Source organism: Aquila chrysaetos, chromosome 2 (genome assembly GCF_900496995.4).
Source record: "Aquila chrysaetos chrysaetos chromosome 2, bAquChr1.4, whole genome shotgun sequence".
NCBI classification, from domain to species: domain Eukaryota; kingdom Metazoa; phylum Chordata; class Aves; order Accipitriformes; family Accipitridae; genus Aquila; species Aquila chrysaetos.
The window spans coordinates 7,832,939-7,859,337 of record NC_044005.1 but is presented as its reverse complement, the minus strand read 5'-3'; the positions used below and the strand labels follow the sequence as shown (position 1 = coordinate 7,859,337).

Below are 26,399 nucleotides of genomic sequence, written 5' to 3'. Positions count from 1 at the left end.
CCTGCTGACTTACACTGATTTAGCTCTACCCTACTCTTTCCCCAGCTCTTGAGGGAAAATATCAAGGACAAAAAAAACATTAAAAAGAGAAATAGATAAAAACTTTTTCTAGAGCACAAATATTTCTGTTTTCAATTCTGAACAAGGTCCCAGGGCATCAAGGTTGTTTTTGTTTTCCTTGGTACCAGTGTTCAAAACCACCCAGGAACACCCAGTGACCGAAATGAGGTCCTAAGGACGTATTTTGGTTATTATCAGGAAACTGCAAAGATGAACAGGATGCAACCTTCAGAAATTGGGTGGTTTCTGATGGGGTGAAATTGGTGAAGCACAATTACGGTAAACAAAACCAAAACAAAATAACAGCATCCATGAAATGGGTCCTAAAACCTATTATCCTTGTTTACAATGAAGGTCTTCATGAAGGCAAATGCATCGAGGGCTTTCTAAACCCAGATGTATCCATTTGTGGAGCATCTCTAAGCACCTACACCTAATTGCATCTTCCTGGCAGAAGAATTTGATTTTCATTTCACAGCTTTGTACCACTCAAGACTAAGCAAATTCTCACTAGTCCTGTCCAAGGTTAGTGGCCAGAACTTTTGAGTGAGGGGATAATCCAGTTATTAAGGCTATTAAGGCCTTAGCCTGCAATACAAGAGACCGCAGGTTTAATTCCCTGGTCCTTCATAGGCTTCCCATGCCATGTAATTACTTATAATCATTTATGTCACTGCAGTAGTTGAGTGCTCCGATTTTCCAGAGCTCTTAATATCATGGGTTCGAAAGCACTGTCACAGCTGTAAATCAGGGAGCTCGAGTTCACTTTTTCTTGGAGGTAAACACAGTAGTGAATAGAAGATGCTCACATAGTAATAATGCCATATTTAAGAGAAATAATAATAGCATCAGAAGTCTGTGAGAAAAAAATCTACATATTTAGCAGCTAGAAGATCTACTGTCTTCCTTCATAAAATAGCCACAAGGGAACAAAAAAGCCAGTTTCACCACTCTGTGTTATACTGACACCTAAAAATACTGACCAAACATTATCAGTACACTGCAAATACAATACCACAGCAGTGATATTTGTTATCATTCAAAAGAAATCAAAGTGTGTGGGTTTTTCTGTTTTATCTAGAGACCCAGACAATCTCATGACAGGATGTTTCCTTCCCATTAAAGCCAACATGCTCTGATGCCTCTAAAAACTCAGCATAAGAAAGGGAAGAGGAAATGAGGAGCTCTTCTAGTGAATGGCTCTTGATCCCAAGAGCAGCTACTGTGAAGTTGCAGAAATTCAGGCTGTAGCCAACCATCAGTGTTGTAAAATACAATACAAAAGTCACCTCCAGGTAGCAGCCACCCAGGGAACAGAAACACTGAAAAACTGAAGGTCCAATAAAAATTTCAGTTGCAACTTCCCAGTAGTTGACCACAAGGCTCTTGGTTAATGCCCTAAATTTCAGCCTTTTTCCCCGAGCAGACATAGTATAGCGCTTCTCTCAAGCAATGCATGTGCATTTCAGAGAGGCAGTTTTGCCTTCATTTGGGTTTCACCAGCAACACATGATAACCAGACAAGCAGAGCGGCTGGAGAGAAGACCTTTTTCAGGCAAGCAACCAGCAATTCCTAAGTTGACTGTGCAGTTTTGGAGACACTCGGTCGATCTCTATTTATATTGTTAGCTCCCTCCTCCATTGTGGCCCTCTTTCTCCAGTGCCTTCCAGCATGCTGCTTGCCCGTTAATCACAGAAGGGACCCACTGTTAAAAGTTGGGCTCTGAACATGGGCTAGAGCAGCCTAGGGTGACGGCAGCTTGCACTGGCTGTTTCTATGAGGTTCCTATCAGAATTAGGAATATAAGCATTTTGTCAAGAGGCTAAAACACAAATCATATTTTATTATACCCTGAAATTCCTGTTACGATGAGAATCTATCTGACCACATTTTACCTCCATCTCATACTTATGCAAGATACCTGCAACAAATCCACTCTGCTATTACTTGTCACTGCAGAAGAGGAATTAGCTCAGGCATTCAGGAGTCTCAACCCAACAACACGAATGCTGCTCCAGAAGCTGCAATGAGTCTGAACTTCACTTTTCATTTTAAATATGTTGCAGGTTATTTCCAAAACCCAAGAGGGCCTTCAGCATAACAAATGATCACTCCTGAGCACAACCTGTGATTTCAAAGGACAACCCTTTGCCTCCTCAATAAGTGGATTTTATTCTCAGTTGATTTCTGTGGAATTTATTAGATACCTTTTCAGCTACAGAAAGTAGTTGCTCAGTTCATATAGAACAGAAACCTTTCAGCAGAAAACTTCCAGACTCTACTAAAGATCTGATGAAAACAAATTCTCCTCTTTCTTTTAAATGGTCCCATCATTCATTACCCCATGTCTTTGAGTCAGTTCTCCACATGTTACTATCTTCATCCCCATGTCACAGGCAAAGATGTGAGGCACGTAGGTAAGAGCACTTGGGAAAATTCAGGAATACAGGGTAGAACAAGGACTAAGTGTAGCCAGCAACAGCTCTACTCAAACTGTTTGCTGTACAGCCCCATTTTTTTTCTCCCAAACGCACAAAAATCAAAAACCTGTCTTTGAATGCAGATAGACAAGCAGTCCCTGGGGGATGGCTGGTGTTACCAACAGTCAGAAAGGATTATCATGAAGACTTCACTCCTTCACCGCTCCAGTCGCATGGAAATCATATGGTCGCTACTGATTAAGTACTGTGTATACCTGCTGCTTCTGTTCTGGAAGATGACCATATGTTGTAAATCATTAAGTCGGCACAGGGGAATGCCCGGACACACAGACATGTACACACTTTGCTTGCCAAGTTGGCTGCTGAACCGTATAAAGGACATAACTATGCAAACACACCTAAGTGTGGCAGGATTATTTTTTTTTGTTTACCCTTCAATCCAAGATAACAAAAGGGTCAGGGTCAGGGTAACCGCAATTTCTGAGTGCCCACACCCCAGCCCTGTTTTCTTTTGCTAGATTAGGCTGAAGAAAGCCAGGACAGAGAGCATGCAAACAGCCAAAGGAACTCACTGCTTTGAGGATTGCCACTGCATCCTGCTGGAGCCACGTTGGGTAGACGACTTCATCATTCAGAATGGCCTCGAAGAGGTCGTCCTCATTCTCCGCCTCGAAGGGTGCGTGGCCGCACAGCATCTCATACAGCAGCACACCCATGGCCCACCAGTCTACGTCAGGGCCATACAGCATCTCCTGCAGGATCTGAAGAAGGGATGGGAAGGAAATATCAACCCTGAAGGTTCTTAAACTGAGCAGGGCAGGAAAAAGCATTTGGAAACATTAATGCAGGAGCTCTCGCTACGTCCTAACAGCACTCTCTGCTAGGCTGGCTGTACGTCCAAGAACCTATAGGTGATCTCAAGCTGGGAACCCCAGGTACATCAGATGCATTAAACAAGGGCTGAACTAGCTTGGCTGCTCACAGGGTCACCTGGGAAACAAGCCCTTAGAAATGATGCTAGGTCTTAGCAGGAGGAGAAGGGGCATTTCAGCAAAACTGGCTGAGTCTCAGAAGCGGCAGAACAGCCATGTGTGTGGGTTGACATCACCTCTTCCTTGCCCCTGGGAAGGAAACGCTTACCCGGCTCCAACGGCAAGGCTTTCAGCTGGAGAGGGGAAGGAGCGCGAGTGTGTGAGAAAGGCACAAACACCAATCACAGACAAAAATTCAATTGTGCTGAAGAAGGATCTGAAGCCCTGTCAGAACATCTGGCAGCATCTGGAGGGCAGCTGTTCCTTAAAGAGGTGTTTATTAATTTTGTAGTGAGATTGGGGAATGACAGGGAATGGGAGGAGGTAGAAGAAGGAACTGGGAAACAAGAATTCAACCTCTTTTCAAATCAAACTGGGCCAGTATCTGTATGTGCCTCCCTCAAGATTTTTGCAGCTGTGCCTCTGTTTGTCACCTCACATTTCCTAAAGAAAAATATAGGCTTATCTTGGTGCCTACAGCAGCCTGAACGTTTACTCATGCTTTGCTTGCACAAGGGACTGATAATACAAGCGTACATCTAGGAGGAAACCTTGCACCCGGCAGTCAAATAAGGTGTAGCTAAAGACACCAGAGAGTACACTTGCTGTTCCAAAGCTAACCTACGCTTTTCATATTGTAACCGAGTTTTCCTGGCCAAAGAAAGGTTTCCTATACCTCTGGAGCGATGTAGTCTGGTGTACCACAGAAGGTGGCTGTGGTAATGCCGTCGTGAATGCCCTCCTTGCACATTCCAAAGTCTGCCAGCTTGCAGTGACCCTCGTAGTCCAGCAGCACGTTGTCCAGCTTCAAGTCCCTGCAACGAGAATCATTCACCAAGTCGCTACATGCTTGGAGCAGCCCAAGCACAAATGGAGGCAGCGTCCCAGGCCTCAGAAGCTCAACCGGTAAACTGGACAAGCCTCATCATCATAAAAAAATAAACAGAAGTCATGCAGGAGGGGTTTTCTTTTGCTTCATCTCTTACAAAAGGGAGGGAGGAACAAACATCATTCTGCCGAACTGCATTTAATATGGGCAGGTGCTATACGAGTTCGCCCACATGGCTTTCCAAACACACCACAAGCCTGCCTGGCAGAGGTCCTGCTCATTTAGCTCGGGACTCACTGGAGCAGAGGTTGCCAGAGCTGTCAAATTGCGTAACGATGTTATGATGCAGCAAAACGCACCGCATGAGATGTGCTCTGATTCAGCAAAGTGCCGCGCTGGGAGGACACAGCTGAAGCCGGGTAGGCATGCAAGATCTCTTCAGAGGGGCAGCAGATCCCCTCTTCTCCTGAGGTGTCGGGGGTTAAGTCCCAGACTTCCCTGTATCGGGGCAAGCCCGACTGATAAACCCCACCTGGAGTGTTATCCAAGCTGAGAAGAAAAGAAACTCCCTGCTGACACCATGCCACACGGGCAGGGGGAATCTTCAGCCAGCACGGGATGCCTCCATCATAAGGCAAAGTCTTAAAAGTCCTCCCAGATGTATCGATTCCAGCACTAATGTAAGAAGCGAATGTCCCCCATAGTGCTCAGTGAGGTGGGGACCTCCTTGTCACTGACACAAGAGACCTGCAGCCAACCAAACCGCAGAAAGGCACATTTTCCAATACGTCACCTCTAACAGTCTGGGAGCTACTCATCAAAAGCAGAGCTGCCAAAATGACAGAGCCCTAACAAAGCTTATCAGCTTGCCTGACCTTGAGATAGCCTGAGGAAACAGCCTGCAGTCAGAAGCACCGTCAGGAACATGACCAGAAAGCACGGGGTCATCTGCAGACTTAGGCAATGCCTTCCTAAAAATACATACCAGCTCGTAGCACCTCTGCTTTTCAGCTGCCAGACAAGCTCTAGGCACGGTCACAGATGGAGGAAAGGAGCTATGATGGGAGCTCTGTGCAGTACAAATAGGTCACAGTTATTTTTTGAAGCGTCTCAGGCATTGGCCCAAGAGTTGCACTGAGCCTTCACAGCAGCTCTGAGGCAGGGAAGTGTTGCTATGGCCATTTTACTGAAATGGAGGACATCTTATAGGCCTAGACAAAGCCACTTTCAAAGTAATTCAGATGCCCAGATAAGGATCGAATAACTAAGTACGTCTGAGAGCCTCAGGGCCCCTTTATGAAATCCATGCTGGATTTTGATCCATTTTGCCCTCTGGTTGGACATCTATTTCCCTGGGAAGGGGGAGCAATGGGGAAGGTGGTAGCACAGGTGGTGGCATCTCCTTATCAATATGAAAACCTATGGGTGAGCTGAAATCTAAGTCCAGCTTGATCCTGTTCAACCTCCATCTATGATCTTAAAGTGAAAATCAGGCGGTCGATCGCTCTGCTGTGCATTGGTATTTCTACAGCCCTCACCACCACCGGAAGCCTCTCTGGAGCTCGAGACAGCTCTCCCTCAACTTCACTGTTGCAGTGGAAAGATCAATGATGCATTGTGCTAGACAATCAGAGCCACATCCTGTCCTAAAGAGATAAGAAAAAGTATTATTAGCCTCTTTTGAACACATGGGAAGGCGAGGGGTAGAGGTTAAGAAATTTGCCCGTGTCCCCCAGAGCCAAGACTGAACACCAGCTTCCTGAATTCCAGCTCCGGATCTTAATCGCAAGATCATACATCCTCTCTCTTCAACTTTAACCATGGCAACACAAAACAGCAAAAAGCCCTCTGCAATGATGTTGCCCTTCCCAGCAGGCCCATCAGCTATCTGGTGGCCAGTGAAATTTTGATGCCAAAGACAGTCCCTATGCCTGTCTTATGCCAGTGTTTGCTCTGGGTGGGATGCTCAGCAGAAGACACTTATTTTTCCCCTTCCGAGAATCAAAAATGGCTGCTAAGGCATGTGGGCAAAGGCTCGTCCTGGAAACGCTTTAGGCGAGCACAGTGAGAGGTATTGTATGTGCTCACCCATGACAGTACGCCTTCAGCAGCAGTTTACAGCCAAAGCTCCTGTTGCTCTTCCCTGTGGTTCCTGGCAGAGCAGGGAAGCCCTCCAAGCATGAAGGCAGGCCTTGTTTCCAGGAATCTGCAATGATGTGGTTGAAACGCGCAGTTTATTCTTGGCTCGGTTTTAAATGCAGCAAACACCTTTTTGGTCCTGGGCAGGCCTGACTGCTGGGGGGGTGCCCCTAAAGGTGCGACTGGAAGAGGAATTTTGGTGAACCTGCTTGGAGATCCCCCTTCCAAACTTCCCCTCACTCCCCAAAACATCTGCCACGTCCTGGCATGCTTTGGGAATATCTCGAATCCCACCTTCCTTATATGCGAGCCAGCAGAAACGGAGTCGCGTACATTGACGGAGTGAGCAGGCTGCAGTCCCTCATGGAGAGCCCGAGGAGCTGAGGCAAGACACAGCTACGAGGCAGGGCCAGCCCTGCAGACCAGATCTCCAGCCACTCTTCCACTTCTCAGCCTCTGAGGACGTGCTGCGGAAGGCCCGAAATCCCTGCTAGCTGTGTAACGCACCACGCTCGTTATAGCACCGAGATGGCAGAGGCCTCTGCAGGTGCAAGAGCACCCCGCGCTTGCTGTGTCCTCCCAGAGAGTCTCTCTATATGTAATTGCCATTAAATTTAAACTGTCTGCCTCTTGCTGAGCAAGTACAGTTTTAACCACACGAGGCAAACCTCCAGCCCTTTGGCTTCTCTACCTTGCACGTTAAACCCATTAAGAGCGCCTGTTGTCTCCTCCTGCAGTTGGGATTCCGGCTCCTCCTGATTTCTTTCCAGCAACGTGAAATCCAAAACTTGCATTTTCTACTTTCACAGAACCTGTAACGTGACATTAATCTGCTCTCGCTTGCTCAGGCACTCTGGCTACGTGTAGATCGTTTTAGAAGAGGACCTCCCGCGACCAAAGAAGACTTCTCAATGCTCTTTTCTCGGCCAGGCCACAGAAGATGGCCCCACACGTCCCTCTCGGAGCAGGTCTCGCGGGCCGGCACAGTGGCAGGCTCAGCCATGTGGCTCCTCCGGAGCCTGCTCCCTCCGGCTGCCCCGTAAGATAATTCCCTGGGAAAGTCGTGGTTTGGTCTCGTGTTTGAGCGTTTGTCTCAAGCGATCCCAGCAGCCGTAAGCTCTGTACTCGCTGCTCGACACTGACGGGTCTCCCCACGTGTCGTACCCTGTGAACCAGCACAGCCACATGAGAGGAAAAACACTGACAGGTTTCTGAGATTTACAAGGAGCTCTTCATTTTCGCAGCAAGGATTCCGGGAAGCTGATGAAACTGGAAGTCATCCAGCTCAGAAAGCCCAAATCTACCTCATTTCCTTAATACTTGCATTTTCCATTCAATATTTTTAGCAGTTCGATGAAGCAATAACGGCGGAAAGGTTTTCTGAGGGCTGCGTTTCTAAGGTCCGGCTGAGGTTCTGCCTTTCACTGGCAAAACTCCACTGGAAAACAGGCTTCATCCCGACTCAGAAAGGCAGCCTTTGTCCTCGCAAGCAGCTACGGCACATCGGCTTAACGGCCTCGGTTTAGTCTAGACCCAGAAGAAATGACAAAATGAACTGCTTCAGCGTCACTCGCTGGAAGAGGTGTTCTGTACACATCTGCCGCTTGAGTTTAACATTCATAAAAAAAACAAAATTACAATTGCAGATGATCCAGTCCTTTTCTGAAGCATCTGTCAAATACGATTTCCTTGCAACAGGGAGTTTTGCCAGTGAATAGGTGTTATACACGTACCTGCCATTTGCTCTACTCCAATCATCTCACTTGTAATGTAGAATCTATATTTGAAAGGATGAAGTTTTGGGGTTGTTTTTTTCCTCTTTTGGTTTTACCACCCTGTGTTGTAAGGGCTGTACATGTAGTAAGGATCTTCACAGGAGTAGGGGTGGCAGAAACTGGCTTCCTGCCTTGGTTCTGCCTCGGTTCGAGGTTCTCCCAGGTTTGGTAATTCCAAAGGTCCAGTTTAAAGCTCATAAAAGCCTGGCTTTCCCCTCTCAATGCAAAGCATTTAGTCATGAAAGATGTAGGTACAGAGCAGTGTAGCCACAAATGTAGGTGCGACTAATCTAAAACTCCAGCCAAATGTTTAAAAAAAAATAAATACACAATTAAAAATAAAATCCCCAAGCCTGGAATTAGCTAAATGAGTAATTGTGGAATTTCTGAAAGGGAAAAATTTTGCTTTTTCAAGTCCTCAGCATGCAAGGCCATTTAGACACTCCTTGGAAACACCTTTGGGTGAGCAAATGTGCATTCAAATCCCCTTTGCAAGCAGGGAGTAGATTTTGATTTTTCTCCACCTCTGCTGCTGAAGTCATTTTACTTCACAGAAATACTGAAATCTCCATCACGATGGAGAAAATGCGTTTCTATTGCCTGCTCTGGTGGCCAAAGCAATACACGTTTCCAACTCCTGCTCCAGTGAAATTGTACTTATTTTTTGCAAAATGAGGCAAATTCAACAGAGGAGAACGAAAGACGTACAATCTGCTGAATAGCACAGTTGGTAAGACACTTATCAAAGAGGTAGGATTTTTCAAGTTGGAGGCATTGCTCCCAATACAGTGGACAACAGATTTAAACCAGTATTTTGATTAAATATGGAGGAGAACAGATGGAGGTCTCAGTTTTATGTAAAGCCCTAAATACTCATGCGAAGCTATTATCATTTCCCATTTTCCTTTGCATTCATTAATAACACCCAAACCAAAATATTTTATTTTACTTGAAACCAACACTCTCTTGAGTTGCAAAAAAATACCGTTGCTTTAAAAAAGCCCTAACAATTATTTTGGGCCCACAAAACCTTAAACAATTTTCTATCTTTCTTCCTACATCAAATTTTGGAGACTCAGTTACCAAACTCAAAGCAAATAATTATTTTCACAATTCCATTCCCAGCAGCTTTGGACTAGGGACCTCCACATTTTGTTCCCAAGATATCACACCACTTTGGGAATTAAGGCTATTTCCAATCCTGTGTTCCTTGGGTTGTAGAGAACTGGCTTAAAAATTCCTTCACAGAAAATGGTTCCCGTCTCCCACATTTTTCTAATAACAACCTAACATTATTTATTTTTATGGTCAAGTAAGTTTTTATAACCAGAAACTCATATACTCACAGCATCAAGGAAGAGCTATGCAAATTTCCTAAGCAGTGGTAAGGCTGACTGTCAGCAGGCAGCAGTAAATACAGGCTAAAGAAGACACCTGCAATATATTCTACCAGAGCTAAGACATAAAACCCCAGGCTGAGCTGCTGATATTTGCTTAGTTGCTACCACATCTTTAGGGTAGGGGGAAATATTGAAATCACAAATGAAAAAACAGGTTACTGGCCTTTGGAAAAGGGAACCACAAAGCAGAGATCAGAAAAAGATCAAGCCGTACCGAGCTGGAGAAAAACAGTTTGAAATCCTGAGTTTTGCTGCCAAATAAAAGGATGAGCTCCCTTCCAGCCTCGGAGGCTTCCTCTAATTCAACTCCTGTCATACTTTGAAGGGGAAAATCAGCATAGCTGGAGCAACCCCACTGTGCTTACAGAGGGCACCCACTTGGGCGCAGAACCAACCGAAGAACCAGAGGTAAGACTCAGCGCTGTTACAAGGCACGTAACCAGCGTGTAGCCATTTACATATACCACCACTTGGGGCTGACACGCTGAGATGGAAAGCATTGCTTTACGCACCCACAGCTTCACAGCACAATCCCTAAAATCCTATGGGATTTAGTCTGTGCACTCCATCCTTCCCAGTACTGCACGAAGTAACGTCAAAATACAGCGCAATGACTGAAAAACATAACCTCAACTCCTTGTTTTCTTGAAAAACTTTCTCTTGGGTAAAGAAAACGTTCCTTCTAGTTTCCAATCAACTTCTGAGGTGCAAACCTGTTCAGAGAGCAGCATGCACTCAGACAGCCCGACTACAGCAGGCGTACTGCAACTTGCAGTGCAATGTAATGGGACAGAAATGAAAGGAAGATCTCTCCAGGCATTTGTAATTCAAAGTTACCAGAAAGTAGGAATGAAACATTGCAAGGTGCCCTTCTGCACTGTCCTAACAACCAGAAGTTGTTTCCAAAATCTGACCACGCTTAAGTGTTTAAGGACTGTAAATACAGCCACAACGGCTCCAAACTGAACTGCATTTCTGAGAAACAAAGCAAAAGCAGAAACGTGACATAATGATTCAAGAATCCAACTCAGACCCAGGATAAGCGATATGAGCGAGTGAAACTCCACTGCAAATTAACACTCATTGCTAGCCCATATAACAGCAGACAGCCGCCTGCCCTTGCCAGCTGCTTTGTGCAGCCGTGGGAGACAGAGGAGGCTCATGAGGAAGGTCAATCCCACAGGCATCTCAGTACCTGAGCAGTTCTCCAGCCAGGAGCCCAGCACTATTCCTGGGGATTTTATGGCCTCATCCCACCACAGCACATCCTACAGACTCCACAGAGAGCTGCAGAGGGGGAACGTGGCAGGATATAACAGATCTTCGTGGCTTTTCTCTGCTTCACCTAGCCCACCCACAATGGCATGCAGAGCACAAACCTTTTGAAATGCTCTGTGCCCATGCGTTAGGATAAAGGCACGACGGATTACAGCCACGCAGCCTCCAAAGCAGGCTCCACCTCTCCTGCAACCACCAGGATGGTAGAGAGTGATGCAATATGCACTCACGTCTGGGGTCAGATACAAAGCCAGAACGTGTGGCTGAACTTCTCTGAAAACTCATGCTGGAGCACATGGCCAAGGACCACTCTGGAGGGCGAGGTGGGTGTTTGAATTTATGCAAGGCAGAGGGAGATCCTCATACCCACCTGCATCTGTGCTCTTCAGTATGTCCAAAGGTACTCTGGATCAGTCTTGTGCACTCACAGGGATAAGTCTGATTAAGTTTTAAAATACCTTCTTGCTCTGTTGCTTGGGCTTCAGATTAAACTCTGATTGGCAAGCACTTGTATCCAGAAGCACTCTGTTATTACATTTTAATCTTAAAGTCAAGCAGCCCTTCAAGCATAAGGACAAGTTTCTGCAAGCCACCTGCCCGGGTTAAGGCAGCACCATGGGTTTCTTGGTGGAGATGGGCTGGAACCCAGTGCTGCTGGCTCCCCATCTGCCTGACCCCTTCCTGCTGGCAGGGTCTCTCTGGAAGCCGGTTCCCCAGACCACATCAGAGCACCGGTCCCCTCCCGGCACTCCCCAGGCTGCCGCTCCAGAGACGAAGCAGTGCCCAAGGCGTTGACTTCTGTTACGGCAAAGAAGCTGGCATTACTCAGGATCCAAGACCTCTCTGATGGTTTGAAGTGCCAGCAGTCCCACCTCCCCTCCCTCTGGGCACTTCAGAAAAGCGTCTGTGGAAGTTAACACAATTACCGACGTGATTTCATGGCTATTGAGATGAACGGGCATGATTCATCCTCCAGTTAAATTAGAGTGGTAGGCTAAAGTATACAGGCATAGGCTAAAAAAACCCCTGGCATACCACAACAGATAATCACAAAGCTTCTGCCACTGAACCCGAGTGGTACAGATCCAGTGGGTCCCCACGAGTGCCCTCAGTCCCTTCAGGGTCAGGCACACCTATAAGCTTCCTCTTTATTATATGCACGGCAGCTGTAAGAGAGCTAATGATAGTTTCCAAAGGCAGCTTTACAAGGGCAAAAAGACACTCTTGTGAAATGGGGCAGCCGAGAGCCGGAGCCATTACTGCTGAAACACAGACGCGCTGGAGATTGCTACATTGGAGTAATCCCAAAGATGGCGCAATCCATATATATTTATATGTCCACACTTGTGCGCGTACTTTTTTTTTATATATATGTATATATAATATATATATATTATTTGCTGCATTTTTATGTGGGACTCTAGTCAGGAAAGAGGAGTTACACTTGAGGTATTTCCCTGAATCCCAGAGCAAACGTCCTCCCATTTACTGCGGGAAGGGGAGAGGTGGACAGAAAAAGGCTTCGTGTCCAGCTCTTGGTATGCACACCACGCGCTCCCTCTCCGGATGAGCCGCCAGCCTAGTCCTGTGATAGACTCCTCGGTCCCACTGGGCAGCGACACTGGAATTTGCTGGCCCTGAAACATCACTTGCTGAGTTGCTCCCAACAGAGCTCCTATTTTACCCTTGCCAGAAATAGAGGGGAAGAGAAAAAAAAACCCAAACCACAATGCTTCTTTCTGTGAGTCCCCTTGCCTGAAGTCTTCAGAGGAGGCATACAACACTCAAGCCCCAAATGCACAAACAAGAATCAGGTGTGGACTTATGGCTGACAGTGCCAAAAGAGGTTAAAAAGCATAAGTCTGTTATGTCACCTTGACAAAAATAGACCAATGTTGATTCAAAGCCTGATACAGAAATTAAAATGAAATCAGCCTTGTGCTCGCAGTACAACATGGTCTCAATGCTTCAAGATGGAGTGAAAGAGTTACCCAGGATTAATCATGACCAACTGCCCACAGCCCGCTGTAGAGCTGCTTGAAGGCCCTGTCCCATCTCCAAGCTGTCCTGGTAGGATCAGGGTTGGACTGTGTTGCTGAAAAGGCTCCTCTTTCCACCAGCACAGAGTGACACGTCCCCATTTCACCGCTGCGTGCCACTAAACCTGCCCTGGGGGAATTAGACAGTAGCTCACACCAAAGCAACTCTTCTGCGCTCTCACTGCTAATCTCACAGCTGCCGTGAAATCCACCCTCCCCACACTCAGAGTCTTGGGAGGAATGTTTCACTCCAGGAAATATCAAAAAAAAAAAAAAAAAAAAAAAAGGTGGCCCCATCCATCACAATCATGTGTGCAGACTGCCTCTGGCAGCAGCTTGGGCAGCAAACCAACCTGTGCTAGTATTGGTAACGCCAGCCGGGCTTTGTGGGGAAGACACTCCTGCATTGAACCTGTATGTCTAGTCAGGCAGAGTTCTCCATATTCATCTGATATGGATAAGATTCACTTTACTCTGAGACTGATCCTGAATCCAGAGAAATCAGTGGGAAAAAGTCCTGTCAGGTTCAGCTGATTTTGGATTAGGCTCTTAGGAAAAAAAAAATTACTTAACCTTATTAAAGCTCTGAATTACAGATCCAGATTTACAAAGCTAAGGCTATAGGCACTGATCTCTCTTCTAGAATGGAATGAACAAAGCTGAAGGCAGAAGTGCTGTATTTTTAAATGGGATTTTTAAAAGCACTTTGCTTTGGCCTCTAGATTTCCACTGCCAGATTTACTATTAACTTCTGGTGGAACAACACTGGGCCAGCACGGATGCTTCTGAAAATCTCACCACCTGCACTGAATTTTTACGCACACGACAAAACAGTAGTCTCCGTGCTAGTGACCCATTGTGGCCACAAAGCACACAAGCATCCCAGAACTGCACAGGAGGCGGTACTGCCTAGCCCCTCTTGGAGCAAAGTTTAAATATATTCCCTAGGAGATGCTGTCTTGAGAGTTGCTTCTTAAAAAAACTGAGACCATCACTGATATCATTGATTCCCTTTTTTCTAAGACTCCAGCAAACCCGCAGGCAAACAAAGTGCTTTCCTGACTGCTACAATCTCCCTGCTTTTCCCCACAACAATCACTTAAATAGCAGCAGTGAAATCAGATGGAAGAGGTATTTGTAGGAGCCTAGCAAATGGGTCATTATCCCAAGATTTAGTTTCTCATTTCATGAGGATTACTGTTGCTATTCACTCATTACAGGTGATTCACCCAGGACCGCGTGAAGCCCGAGTACCCTGGATAAGCAGGGCAGAGCCAGGTGAAATTCCTGGCTGGGCATGCTGAGCCCTCTGCAATCCCACTCCCACTTCTGGGGACTCCTCCCAAGCTGCCTGCGTGCAGGAACCAGCGACCTTGAGCTTTGTGCCAGGCCAACAGGGACAGACTAGATCCCATACGTGTCACCCCCAAATGCCATACGGGCAGCAAACAGACCCCAAACCGTCCATGAACAACGGTGGCTGGTATTGTCCCCATGTCACATCAGGTACTTAACCCACGAGTCTCGTTGGTCAGGGCCCCCTCTCTAGCTATTACAGGGAGACACGTGCTTTCCCAAGGCAGTTCAGCCCCTCTAAAACTTGACTCACCAGCTGGCAAGGCCAAGTTCCCAAATTAGGTGCCCTAGCTGGTTGCCCGATTGCAAGCAAAGCAGAAGTAACTTAGAGCAGGAGTCAATCAATGCTCAGCTGACATGGCTACCATGCACAAAAAGCTGCCAACTCCCTTGTTCCTGTAATATATGAAACAAATGAATCAGAAAATGAAAATAAGCACCGTCTCAAGTGACCCCATCTAGAAAAAGGATAGAAATGGGACCTGAATGCGGAAAGGCTGTCTTTACACTGCTTACCTCTTGAGTTTTTAGCATAGAGATCTGTCAAGTCCCTTGCATAAGAGTCATTGCAACCCAACTGGCATCTCCCCAGTGCAGCAGGGTGCTTTGGCCCCTGCAACGTGCGACCATGGAGGAGGATACCCAGTGGTACTCTGTGTCTGTGTCTCTGGGAATATGCCTCCTGGCATGAATTGGCTTTCTGTGGCACCACACTAAAAGATTGCTTTCCAGACCAAATATTACAGTCCTTCCCCTGATAAACAAGCCAGTCCCTCCACGGGCACCTACAGTCACATCCTTTACAACCTGAAGAATCTGCATCCCTTTCCTTTCATCACCCAATACACAGAGTATCAACTCCAGGGGGGGAACTGGGAAGTTTGTGCAAGGGAAGCACAAAGGGCATTTTCAGGACAGGAATGGGAATAACGACTAACACTAGCAGGCAGCAAGCTCCAGTCAAGATGGAAATTAGGGGGTGTTACCCACGAGTAACACGTGCCTTTCAGTTTGGTTGATTCAGAGTCAATTCATGTTGTGACTCTGTGTGTTCACTCTTCTTTCCAGGACCAGGATGCCTTGCTTACTGGAAGGTACCTCAGCCTTTTGCAGGCCAACACCACAGACTACAGGACTCTTGGATTTTACTATTTCAACTGGGGAAGATCTGAAGCTGTCAGGTCCCTCTCGCCCACACAGGCCTTGACTGTATGCTTGAATGTCTTGATCGTAAATCCCTTTCTGCAGGAAGAAGACACCACAAATCCTCACTGAAACTTATTCCTAATTTAGGGAGACAAGAAACAACAGGCAAACCAGACAGAAATCTTTGCTGAGAGGTGGGATGGCACCACACCAGATCAAAACTCAGGATTAAAGACTTTGTATCTGAACCTCCCATGTTTACACAGGCCAGAATTGCACAACAATACACATTTTCTATCACAATACAAAAATTAGCCAACTTGAAGGCAAGATGTTTTTCAAAAAACTCCTTGTCTGTGCTTGCTAAAGGTACACCCAGGTGACACCTAAAGTGCAGTGGTTTTTAGCTCATGTCCTCATCAAAATTTAGCACACTCCACCTACAAGGCTTTATTTTTATTTTGTGGCAGGAAAGCAGTTCTTAATGTTATTGACAATTCCAGTGGGTTCAGTCATCAAGTACTTCAAACTCATCTACACAGTCAAGTGCCGCTACTCTCAGTCTGGACTGCTGTTTTCAGATACTCTCCCCATGAATAAATAATTGATTGAGGACTAATGGAAGACCATAGCGGCTCAGGGAAAACAGAATGACTCTTCACTGCCCAGAGCAAAAGGAACAAAAAGTGAATTATTTTAATTTTAACATGCTGAAATGCATCACCCACAAAAGATACATTAAAGCTAACAAATTCCTGGAACTGTTCTAGATAGGCTATACAGACAAGGAGCAATAGATGACTTGTGTATGGTGTCCCCAAAGTGCAGAGAGGACACCATACACATGTGGTTTACCTGTCCCCCACTTCCATTCTCAAGTAGACTTCACAGTGCTTTACTTTACAAATGGTTTGTAAACGTGGGATGGTGGTGCGGGTGCTGCAGCGTACTTCGTGGTAGACTAACAGGAAAGCAACCACACCATGACATAGCAGCCACTTTCACATCAAGATTACGTCCATGCGCGTTGGGAATCAACTTTTAAACACAGGGTTACTTTCACTTCCCACCTCACATTGTCCCTGTGGTGACTTGGGAAGCACCACAGTGACACCAGTGCAAACCCAGCTTGTTTCCTCTCCAGCCAATTCCTTAATTTTGTACTACTGGTTTTGCATCTCTGCATTTCCATTGCACATGCCCGCGTCTCCACAGCCACCCCTACCTGGAACTCAACCCCTGGGCGTTTGGTTCGCTGCCCCCAGACCAGGCGCTTGCTGTCACTCCTGGCCCTGCCGGCAACCTTCAACATGGCTGGAATGACTCAAACCAGAAAACGCCCAACAAGACGACAACCCTTATCAACAGCCTTTCATTCCCCCACGGCAACCAAAGCGTGCTCCCAGAGCAGCTCTGCCCAGACACGGAGCGGGTGCAGCTGACACCCAGCATGATGTTTGGATGCAGCAGGCTCTGCCCCAGAGCTAATCCAAGCTTCAGGGATCAGGCAGAAACACCTTCCGCTGCGCATCCCCAGACGAGCCTGTACGGCAGATTTCTCTGCCAAGTGCTTCTCCACCCGAGCTTTCTATCTCAAGGCGAAGTGCTCCACAGCCCAATGGCTCTGGTGCCCACACGGCACCTTCATACCACAGACGTCAGAGCTCCGGCACTGGTGACGCATTACTCAAACACGCGGTGACTTGCTGTTAGACCCAGCAGCCGAGCAAGCAGAGCTCCCCTTGTCGTCGGTTGCCCTGGGCAGCTGGAGCTTTTTCTGGCACCTGACTAGCAACGCTGTGGCTTTTACCTCATGTGTAGAAATGAGACAGAACATGGATTCAGGCTTAGCTTCTTGCTACATCTTTAAAGGAAAGTGTTTGGGGTTAGCACTGGCCAGCCACTAAGGTGCCATCAGGGCTGCTTTTTAGAAGCTAAAGACAGCAAGGTCCCTCTTTCTGGTGACTTAAGCCTTCTCTTCCAGCAGCATAGCCACGTTGCTTTCCTATCTGAACCTGTCCTTCCATGCCCCGTCTGTGCTTTTCGGGGCAGCGAGGGTGCTGCGTGCCACGTAGGCATGGTGCCCTGCAGGGAGGTGCAGCGATGGAGGGGGAATCCAGTGCTCCCCCATATGTCACAACCAACCTCAGCAGCAAGAGGAAGGCCCTGCGCGTGGCACAGCTGCAGGCTTCACCCTCGGCAGAGTACAGCACTTCACGTTACTCGTGTCCCAAGCAGTTATAGGAATCGAGAGATTTCCTGGGTCGCCCTGGCCAAGCTGCGTCGTGGCTCCCTGTGGTGCTACCACAGGACTTCAGCTGGCCCCTGTCCTCCCTATCACACCCCCTGCTTTTTGCCAAACTCCCATGCATTTGCTCGCGTCACGCAGTCCTGTGCTCCGCAGTGCTGTCCCCTTACACAGGCTGAGCCATTCCTAGGATCAAGTACCAGTCAGATGAGCAAGACTGGAAAAATCTTCCCTCCCCCTCCATGCGAGTCCTATATTGTCCTGTTGTTGGTATAAACCACAGATTGCTTCATGACTTTCTGGCACCCACAATCTACATCATCAGCCAGTGAGTGGGATGGGTCATATACGCATGAGAGCGCCTGGGCGAAACCACAGAAGGGTTAACCCTGCAGCGGGCTGAGAGAAAACGCAACCAGTACAGAGGGCTCTCAGAGGAGCCAGAGGCTATGACTCACTGGGAGGGGCTGCACAAAAACAGGGCTTTCAGGGAGGCCCACAGGAATTTCTTTAGGGAGATTCTTCCCCAAGAGACAGGCAAGGGAAGGCGCCTCACCTTTCCCATCTCGGAGAGGATCCGGTGACTGCCCTGCCAGGAGGGGAATCGCTATTGTCCGGCCAATTGTTTCCAGTCCGGCTAAAAACGGGATGACAGGAGACTAATTGCTTCACTGGAGAAAAAAACAAAACAGTCTGGAGTGACCGAATTATTTTGTAGACTGTTGTTGTTTGGGTTTGTTTCCATCCTGGCTTAACGAGCATTAATGACTTCAGTTGCAGGAGGAAGGGGGAGGGAAGCCATTAGGGCGAGAACGGGATCCACACAGACATCTGTCACCCAGCACACACTTCTGCCCCAGACAACCTCTACAGCTGTGCTGGCAACAGCGCCTCGTGTCCCTCCATCCATCCTTCCCTCCTCCGGCCCTTCAGAATGAGGAAGGTGGCTGAGAGCAAAGGGAAACGGTAAGTTTTCCTTTTTAATCTGTCTGACTGGAAGTGCCAGCCTTCCCGCAGCTCAAATACTTCAGCGTGTTAGCTATGCTCGGCGGCGTCTCCAGAAAAAACTGCTGTCCCTTCTGAGCGGTAGGGCAACAAAGGGAAAACGTCCCAAAAGAGCGGATGCTCCAGGAGAAAGCAGTAGAGCCCAAAGCCTGTAAAATAAAGTTTGTTTGTTTTGTTTGCAGAAGCCACACTGAATCTTCTGAGACTACTTCTGGTGTCCAGAGAGACAGAATGAAACCTAAAGCCAAGACACGTAATTAACATTGAAATTCTTCCTTACGTAACAGTGCCTGGGACGCAGCCACTCATTTGGCCAATGCTGTGAACGGCCCTGCCAACACAGGCCAAGGAAAAGCCTGTGAGCAAGTGAGCGATGCCTGTGTTATACCCAGCAGCTACAGGCATCCTTACATACTCAGCGTGGGCTTCAGGGAATTAGGCAGCAGGAGCCTATGGGAATTATGTGCTCACATCTATAACCCAACTCTACTGAAGGACAGCCATCTTCTAACTGGACGCATCCCGCAGGGAACAGAACAGCTTGAACCACCCCAAGTCACAGCAAGGTCTCAAAGAAGACACAAGCAGAGCAAAGACTTGGAAATATTAGGAGCTTCCCTGGAGAAGAGGTGGAGAATTTCAGCACGAGTCTGGTTGTAAGAAAGTGAAGAGAAAGTAGGGAAGGCTCTCAGTCAGTCAAACAATGACTTCAATTAGCCTGTCCTAGACATGACAGAACATGGAGATACCTGACACTCCATGCCACATTCAACTTATGCAGAGGTAACAGCTAGGTCTCCAGAAACTCTCATCTGACATCCCCTCCCCTTTACACATCCCCAGTCTAATGTCAGATTACCGGTTCATGCCAATAGTTGGAATTTGCCGTCTTGCTTCCTGGCCAGTGGGGATCTGGAGATGCCATCAGCTGATGCTGGGAAGCAGCATCCAACAGTTTTGGCAGGAACTTCTCCTGGCTGCCCTATGGCTTGGGGAAAGCCGTCAGTCCTGAAGGACCCCAAAGGCAGCTGGGACTGGAGGTGATGAGGTGCAGTAAATAGGGCAGGCTGCAAGACAGTTTTCCATTAATTTTATCACACAAAATACCTGTCTTTCCCCTGGGGCTATCCCTGTCAGGGTAATCACCAATTTGAGTAAGCAGGGCAATTTCGCTACATCAAAAGAGTGTAGGGGGACGTGCAACACAGAGAATCTCCACTCATGAATCAGACTGCAGCCCACTCGAGCCGCAGACGTCGTGTGGCTTTAGAGGTTTGAAAGCCAGTTATACTTTGCTCTGACTCCTTTCCAAAACATCATGATTTCCAACAAGAAGCACAAGTTAGTATTGCCTTTCTGAAGGCAGACAGGAAAGTATGTTTCAAGTGGCTCAGTCACAGATAAAAGCTATCTGTTTAACAGATACGGTACAATAAAAGCTTATTTGGGCATTTTCTCTTTGTGTAGAGGTAGGGAAAAAATCCTGAGTTCAGGTACGAGTTACACCAGTCCCATCTCAAACCTACCACCAGCAGATTGGCTGTCATCAATCTGCCATCACAATTTTGCAATTAACCGTGCAGTTCAAAGGGTGAGTTGGACCAGCTGAAGCTTCGCTGTCTTGCTGCATCTCAAGCAGCACAAAGAAGATGGAGAGCTGTAACCCTCCCGCGGGGGTTGGCCCTGGCCCTGGCCCCAGAGAGACCCCAGCGGGAGCAGCACTGGCAGGGCCAGCTCTTGCTCCATTCTCCGGGCAGTGCCATGCTCTGACCTTCGCGGTGGGTGGGCTGTCTCTTTGGGAGCTTGGCCAGCTGGCACGAGTCAGAGCAGCTCCTTGGCTTTCTCATTTATCAAGGCTGGGCAGAGAAGCAAGAAGCAGGAGCCAGCTGCCAAGATCTTTGCTCCCTTCTGTGCTCAACAGTGGCTGAAGGTAGAAATTCTGGCTGCAAAGCTGCTGTTCGGACACCAGGTTTTGAACTAGTGATACGAGAACTACTGAAATGGGGAGCTCCAGCTAGGAAGGATGGTTATAAAAGAAGAGGGAAAATTTAAGAGAAAGCGCATGCAATGGCAAAGGCTACATTAAGTTGATAAGATTGTGTCAAAATCCCCAAAACATAGATAAGTATACAATCCCTCAACTTACAGTCAAGAGATACTGACAAACAGAAATACAAAGCACACTAATTCAGCTTTTAGGCACAAGTCAACAAGGACACGGGACCTTGCTATATTTTCATACTCAGGTAAATGTCAAAAGGAACGTAACCAGATCCAGAGAAGGGAGGAGAAAACCCGAAGCCCGCATGCCAAATGTCACACACCAGCTCAGACTCTAGCACGGGTGCCACAGAGCCTGCATGCTGAAACGTGCTGCAGCCTCACTACAACAGCACACACAGGCTTATTTGAAAGCCCAGGAAGAGTTTGAAGGGATCCCTTCCTACTGCCCCTTCTACCACACAGGTTTGCACATGGAATAATTTCCCCCTGCTACCTTGCACAGCTAACCCGGTTTTTCCCCAATTCCAACCCCCAGCCCGTCCTGGGTCCCCTGCTCCAGCCGCCTTCCTTTTCCACCACGATAAACAAAGAAGCCATGACCCACTTTGGCTAGGCACCATGACACTGCTGCCTTCCCCGAAATGGCATAATCAGAAATGGTTCAGATGCAAACATTCACATCCTTATTGGATGGACTTTGCCACAGCAGTACACCTGGATCGGAGATTTAGCTAGTAAATAACCTCTCCTAGCTGGAAGTCATTTTCCTGATTCAGGAGCACTTCTCTACTACGCTGCCAAGAGATTTGTGAAAGCGGCTCTAGATGTTAATAATAAATCGTGCTTGTGAAACTTTAATTGATTCAGAAAAAATCAGCTCAGAGCATGGAGGATCGCTGTGGTTTTGAATAGATCATACCTTGTACATGGTTGAGACTTGAAGGCTTGCTCCCGTTTCCATTGTTGTCAGCTGGAATACTGCCACCTGCTTTAGTGGAATAATAATCGGGTAATACAATTCTGAGACTAAATTGTGCCTTTAGGCACAGCCTCATAAAAGGGGAGGTTCTTGATCCTACTAACAGCAAAGGTGTTATGACTCAGAGGCCAAATGATGAGTAATGCTTTCCCCTTGCTCCATGGGAATAGGTTTAGCAATGCGTATCCTGGGCCACCACAGCAGCTAACTACAAGCCCCAGCACCAGCGCGACTGCCACATAGAGGGCAGAAGCAAAGCTGTGCCCGCCATCCTGCCCAGGGTACCGCTGGCAGAAGATGGAGTTTTCTCCCACAGAAATTTTGAATTGTAAACCAGACAACTATTACTGCAGTGTTGCCATGTAATAGTCAAAATTTTCTACTGTGTTACTATTTTTAGTTTATTTCTGTATCATTACAGGTAGCTGATGATTCTGAACTAGAATCTAGAGACAAGGTCTTAAAATGGTGCATCATTGATATGAAAAGTTGCTTGGGGACTTTACAAAATTCCTCTGTTTGCATAAAACCAGAGTACCTACATGCTCACTGGCATAAAGAACAAAACCTAAACATTGGGATTATTGACCAAGGAAACATCAGGCTGATCTTGCTACAGCTAAAAGAGTAAGTCAAATTCTCCCTGGATAGCTACGGCAGTTGCTGCAGGCCAAGTATGTCAACACTGATTTTCTCATTGTCTCCCTTACATATATAGGAGCTTCACCCACTGCAACACGTCATGTTGCAAGAAATCTTCCATTTCAGCAAGTCAGAGGGAGCAGATGCAACAGCATTTTGTTGGCAGAATCTTTGTTTTAAAAAATTGTACAAAACATTTATTAAGGTTGACAGAGACCTTTTCCTCAGCTATATATATCAGCCTCCCTAATGCTAACTCAGGGGTCATATTCTCTGACATTAATATTGAAAGCTTCCTTGAGTTGAGGTGGGTACAAAGATCAATAAAATGGTTGGATTAATGCTGGGCAATTCTGGAGGTCTCAGAGCAAAAGTTTTCAAAAATAGGTCCTTAAAATCATAGGCCTGAATGCCCTTCATGTCAGGGAACACATTAAAAGTCAGATGAGCAGTTCTGGCTAAAAAGGTAGCAATAATATTTAGGGGAGGTTTTTAAAAATAAATTTTACATAACAACTAAAAATTTATTTAAATTTTTATTTTTTCTCCTTCTCATGACCTTCATGCCTTTGAAAAAAAATGAAGAGGGCAGGAAAGGCAGAAAAATGGTCTTTTTGTATAAAAGTTTCTTAGTTCCAGAAGTTCTAACCTAAATATTTCCAGGTGCCCTGGGACTTAAAGACTGAGCCTAATTCTGGACTCCTTTCTTTAAGAACTTGTCTGTAATCGTTACATGTAGCTATTTCTCAAATTGCATCTGCATGCTTTTTAATTGTGAAATGCCTTCATAAGCATGTATTAGTCATGAAAATAATGACAGAACACAAGTCACGTTTAATCACTTATCCCCTCCACAGATGAGAAGTATTGCTTATTCTTATTGCACCAGTACCAGAATTCCCAACTAACACTGAACTCTCATTTCAAACATGCGGTAAGTGAGAGCCCATGCCTGCAAGAGTGTAGTATACAAGTTATTACACGCAAATGTAACAACTACACCAAAAGAGAAGAAGAGTGAAAGTAGGAGAGACTTGCACTTAGGTAAAGGTTATCCAGCCTTGGGGCAGGTGGATGAACTACACAAACTCTTGAGGCCCCTTCAAGCTCTGGTTTTTAATGATTTATACAAACTCATTATGTGCAGGGTTTGCAGGTTTCAAATCAATCCCTTTAAATAACCATAAAGGAAAAGTAGACACTAGCAGAGCCAATAACTTCTGTAGGCTATTCAGTAGTCCTTAGTCATGTGGAAAGTTGCATTAAAGTTCACAGACTATATACAGTGGAGTCAATGGGGCACAGAGATCTGATATGTGGATCTCAAAACAGGACTGCTCTTCGTAAGCATAACTGTAAATCAGGACTAAACTGTCCTGCACAGTGACTGATTAAACATGACATGGAAACGTGAGAGGCTGGGGTTTTTTTCTCTGCACTTTCCATTTGATCAAGTGCAGAGAAACAACACTTTAAACACTGCATGCCAGAGGCTGTAAAAGAGCCCAGCTTACAAGCATGCAACAACCACATCTGAGTGGAAAACAATGTGGAAGATGCACTGTCTAGAAGCACAAATCAGTCTACACGAGCTGTTGACTGTCAGATAAGATAGCCACAGACATTACTACGCTCCTGACCCTAAGAGACATTCCTTTATATTTTCTAAAGCTGAATGAAGCATTTCCAGAGACTGCAGCATGAAAATTTCTCTTCTACACTAAGCAGTTGTTGTAGGGACAGGGCTGTTAGTATGCTATTCTGTGCCAATTTGCAGCTTTTAGCTGATTTGCTTCACTCGTTCACCGTAAAATCAGCTTATATTTCGTTCTTTCCTATGCTGTTCTCATAGCATAGCACATCCTTCATTTTTTTCTACTTACATATACCTACTCTCGCCTTCAGGGCTCCAATCCAGGAAAGCACCAAGTCTAGGAGCTCTCCTGAATCGAGGTCGCGAAGCAGTAGGGACCAGATCCCACAGCTGAGGTTCTGGTGCTCCACAGAGTGGAGACTCCCACCCGTTTTGGCACTGGCTGAACCGTTTCCCACCCTTTCCTCTCGGATGCAAACAACATGTAGCCGAATCAGGGTGGGGAAGGAGGAGGCATCAGATACAGCAAAGACTACCTACAGAGGCATCTACTGTAGCACGTTCAAGCAAAAACTTTCAGAAAAGCTTAAAAACACCTCATTAAACAAAAGATTTATCATTTATTTGCTAAGAATACAAAGCTGTGCATAGCACCTAAGTAAACCAATGGTAATCCCTGGGTAGTCCCCAAGCCAGTTTGCCTTGCAGGGAACTGCTGCTATCAGTCACAGATCCAGTTCAACTGCTAATTTACCTCCCTGGGGGAAGCCCCTTGACTTCACAGGGAAACAAGATCTGGCTCCAGATGTGAAAAAGGACATGAGATGAGAATAAACTAAATTACCAGTTGCCAACCCGCCCCCCCCCCCCCAAAAAAAAAAAGCAACAGAGAGAAAATATGAGGGATTCCATGTCTACAATGTCTTGACCCATGGAAAAAGCAAACAGCACACTAATAAGAGTTGCTCTGTTAACAGTGGCTGTATGTAATTAGGAAAGGCATTCAGCTTCTGTTTTCAGCATGTAATTTTTAATTGATTTTGCTGAAAGAAACTTTAGTGTTGTTTCAGTTAGTAAGAGTCTTTCCAGCAAAACTGGTCTCCGTAAAAGGCTTATGTAAACCTTCCTTCTAATGTCACAGGCTTACTGTTTGAATTGGCAGGGAATTAACCTGTTGCAAATAAGTCATTCCCTATAAAAGCCAACAGTCATGAGACACACAGCTGCAGACCTGACGGGTCTCCTACACTAAGGAAAGGTGATGACTTCAGAGACCTAGCCAGCATCCAGCAATCTTTCCAGATCCCAGAGGAGACGGAGCTTTTCCCTGTCATAAGGAGTACCACACACATGAAGGTGATGCTTCCAGGTAACACACAGAAAAGTAAACACTTCCTGTTAATGAGCCTATCTTATTTTCCCCAAGAGCTAGTGTTCAGCCCCAAGGCAAGACCATTTTCTCATTTGGATAATTGTATAATTATCTTTTGCCTTCCAAAGGGACCACACATCCTATTAAACACAATCAAGTCACGGGACCTACTTAATGGTGGCTGGTGCCACATCAGAGCATGGGGACTCACCATCCCACATTCAGAGGTGTGATGGAGCACAAGCAGACCCTGAGCATCTCTAGAGGGGCCAGCTGCATTAGGAATAGCAATACAGCTTATTCCACAGCCTTTGTGTCTAACTAGCACAAGTCCTCAGGATAAAACCAAGGTTCTTCAGCCAGCCAGCAACCAGTCCTTCTCCCAAGATCTCTAGCCCACCCTTTTAGCTCCTCTGGCTCTTGGTCAGCTACATTACCTACATGCTACACTACCTATACCCTAAACGATGTATCTGCCACCGTGCTGTGCCAAGCGGTGAGCTGGGGCACATAGGTGTCTCTACTATCCAACTCCATACCTAGGGCTGGCAAAACCAGCGTTAAAGTGCAGGGTGCAAAGGTGACGCTGCCTCTGCTTCCAGATATAGTTCGGGTACGTCACCACGTACTGCATGCTGCATCATCTCTGCAGGTAGCGGAGACATGTTCTGAAAAGGGACTGTCTCAGCCCATGAATCCTACCAGTAAGACACATTTGCAGAGGGAGATAAAGAAGGTTTGTCATAAAAACCAAGACCATGCCACTAGGTTGGGCTGATTGCTCTATGTTGCCTGTAAAAAGGCCATTATCTTTCTGAAATCAAAAAAGTCTGCAGGGCAAACCCCTAAGACCCCTGCTCCAAAAAAACCCCAAAACAACAAACCACAACAACCAAGTTTAAGAAAACATTTGCATTTGCCCTTGGTATGCAGGTATGATGCCTCTATTGAGGGACACCGTGTAGATGACCTTGGCAAGTGCACTCATCCACTAGCAAAGCTGTACATCAACCTATGCGAAGGTTTGAATTTGAGGGCAGCAGGACAGACAGTAATGCTA

At 46.5% G+C, this 26,399-nt stretch overlaps 1 protein-coding gene across 5 annotated transcripts in view; it reads right to left on the bottom strand.

Annotated features, from left to right (window-relative positions):
- Nucleotides 1-26,399, bottom strand: part of PRKCH (protein kinase C eta) — a 119,795-nt gene that overhangs the window by 16,945 nt on the left and 76,451 nt on the right. For all 5 annotated transcript variants that reach the window (XM_030005058.2, XM_030005089.2, XM_030005066.2 and 2 more), the window contains exons 11-12: nucleotides 4,210-4,348; nucleotides 3,075-3,263 (exon numbers count right to left, since the gene is read on the bottom strand). In XM_030005058.2, the coding sequence (XP_029860918.1) occupies nucleotides 3,075-3,263; nucleotides 4,210-4,348 (328 nt within the window). The remainder of the gene's footprint in view (nucleotides 1-3,074; nucleotides 3,264-4,209; nucleotides 4,349-26,399) is intronic.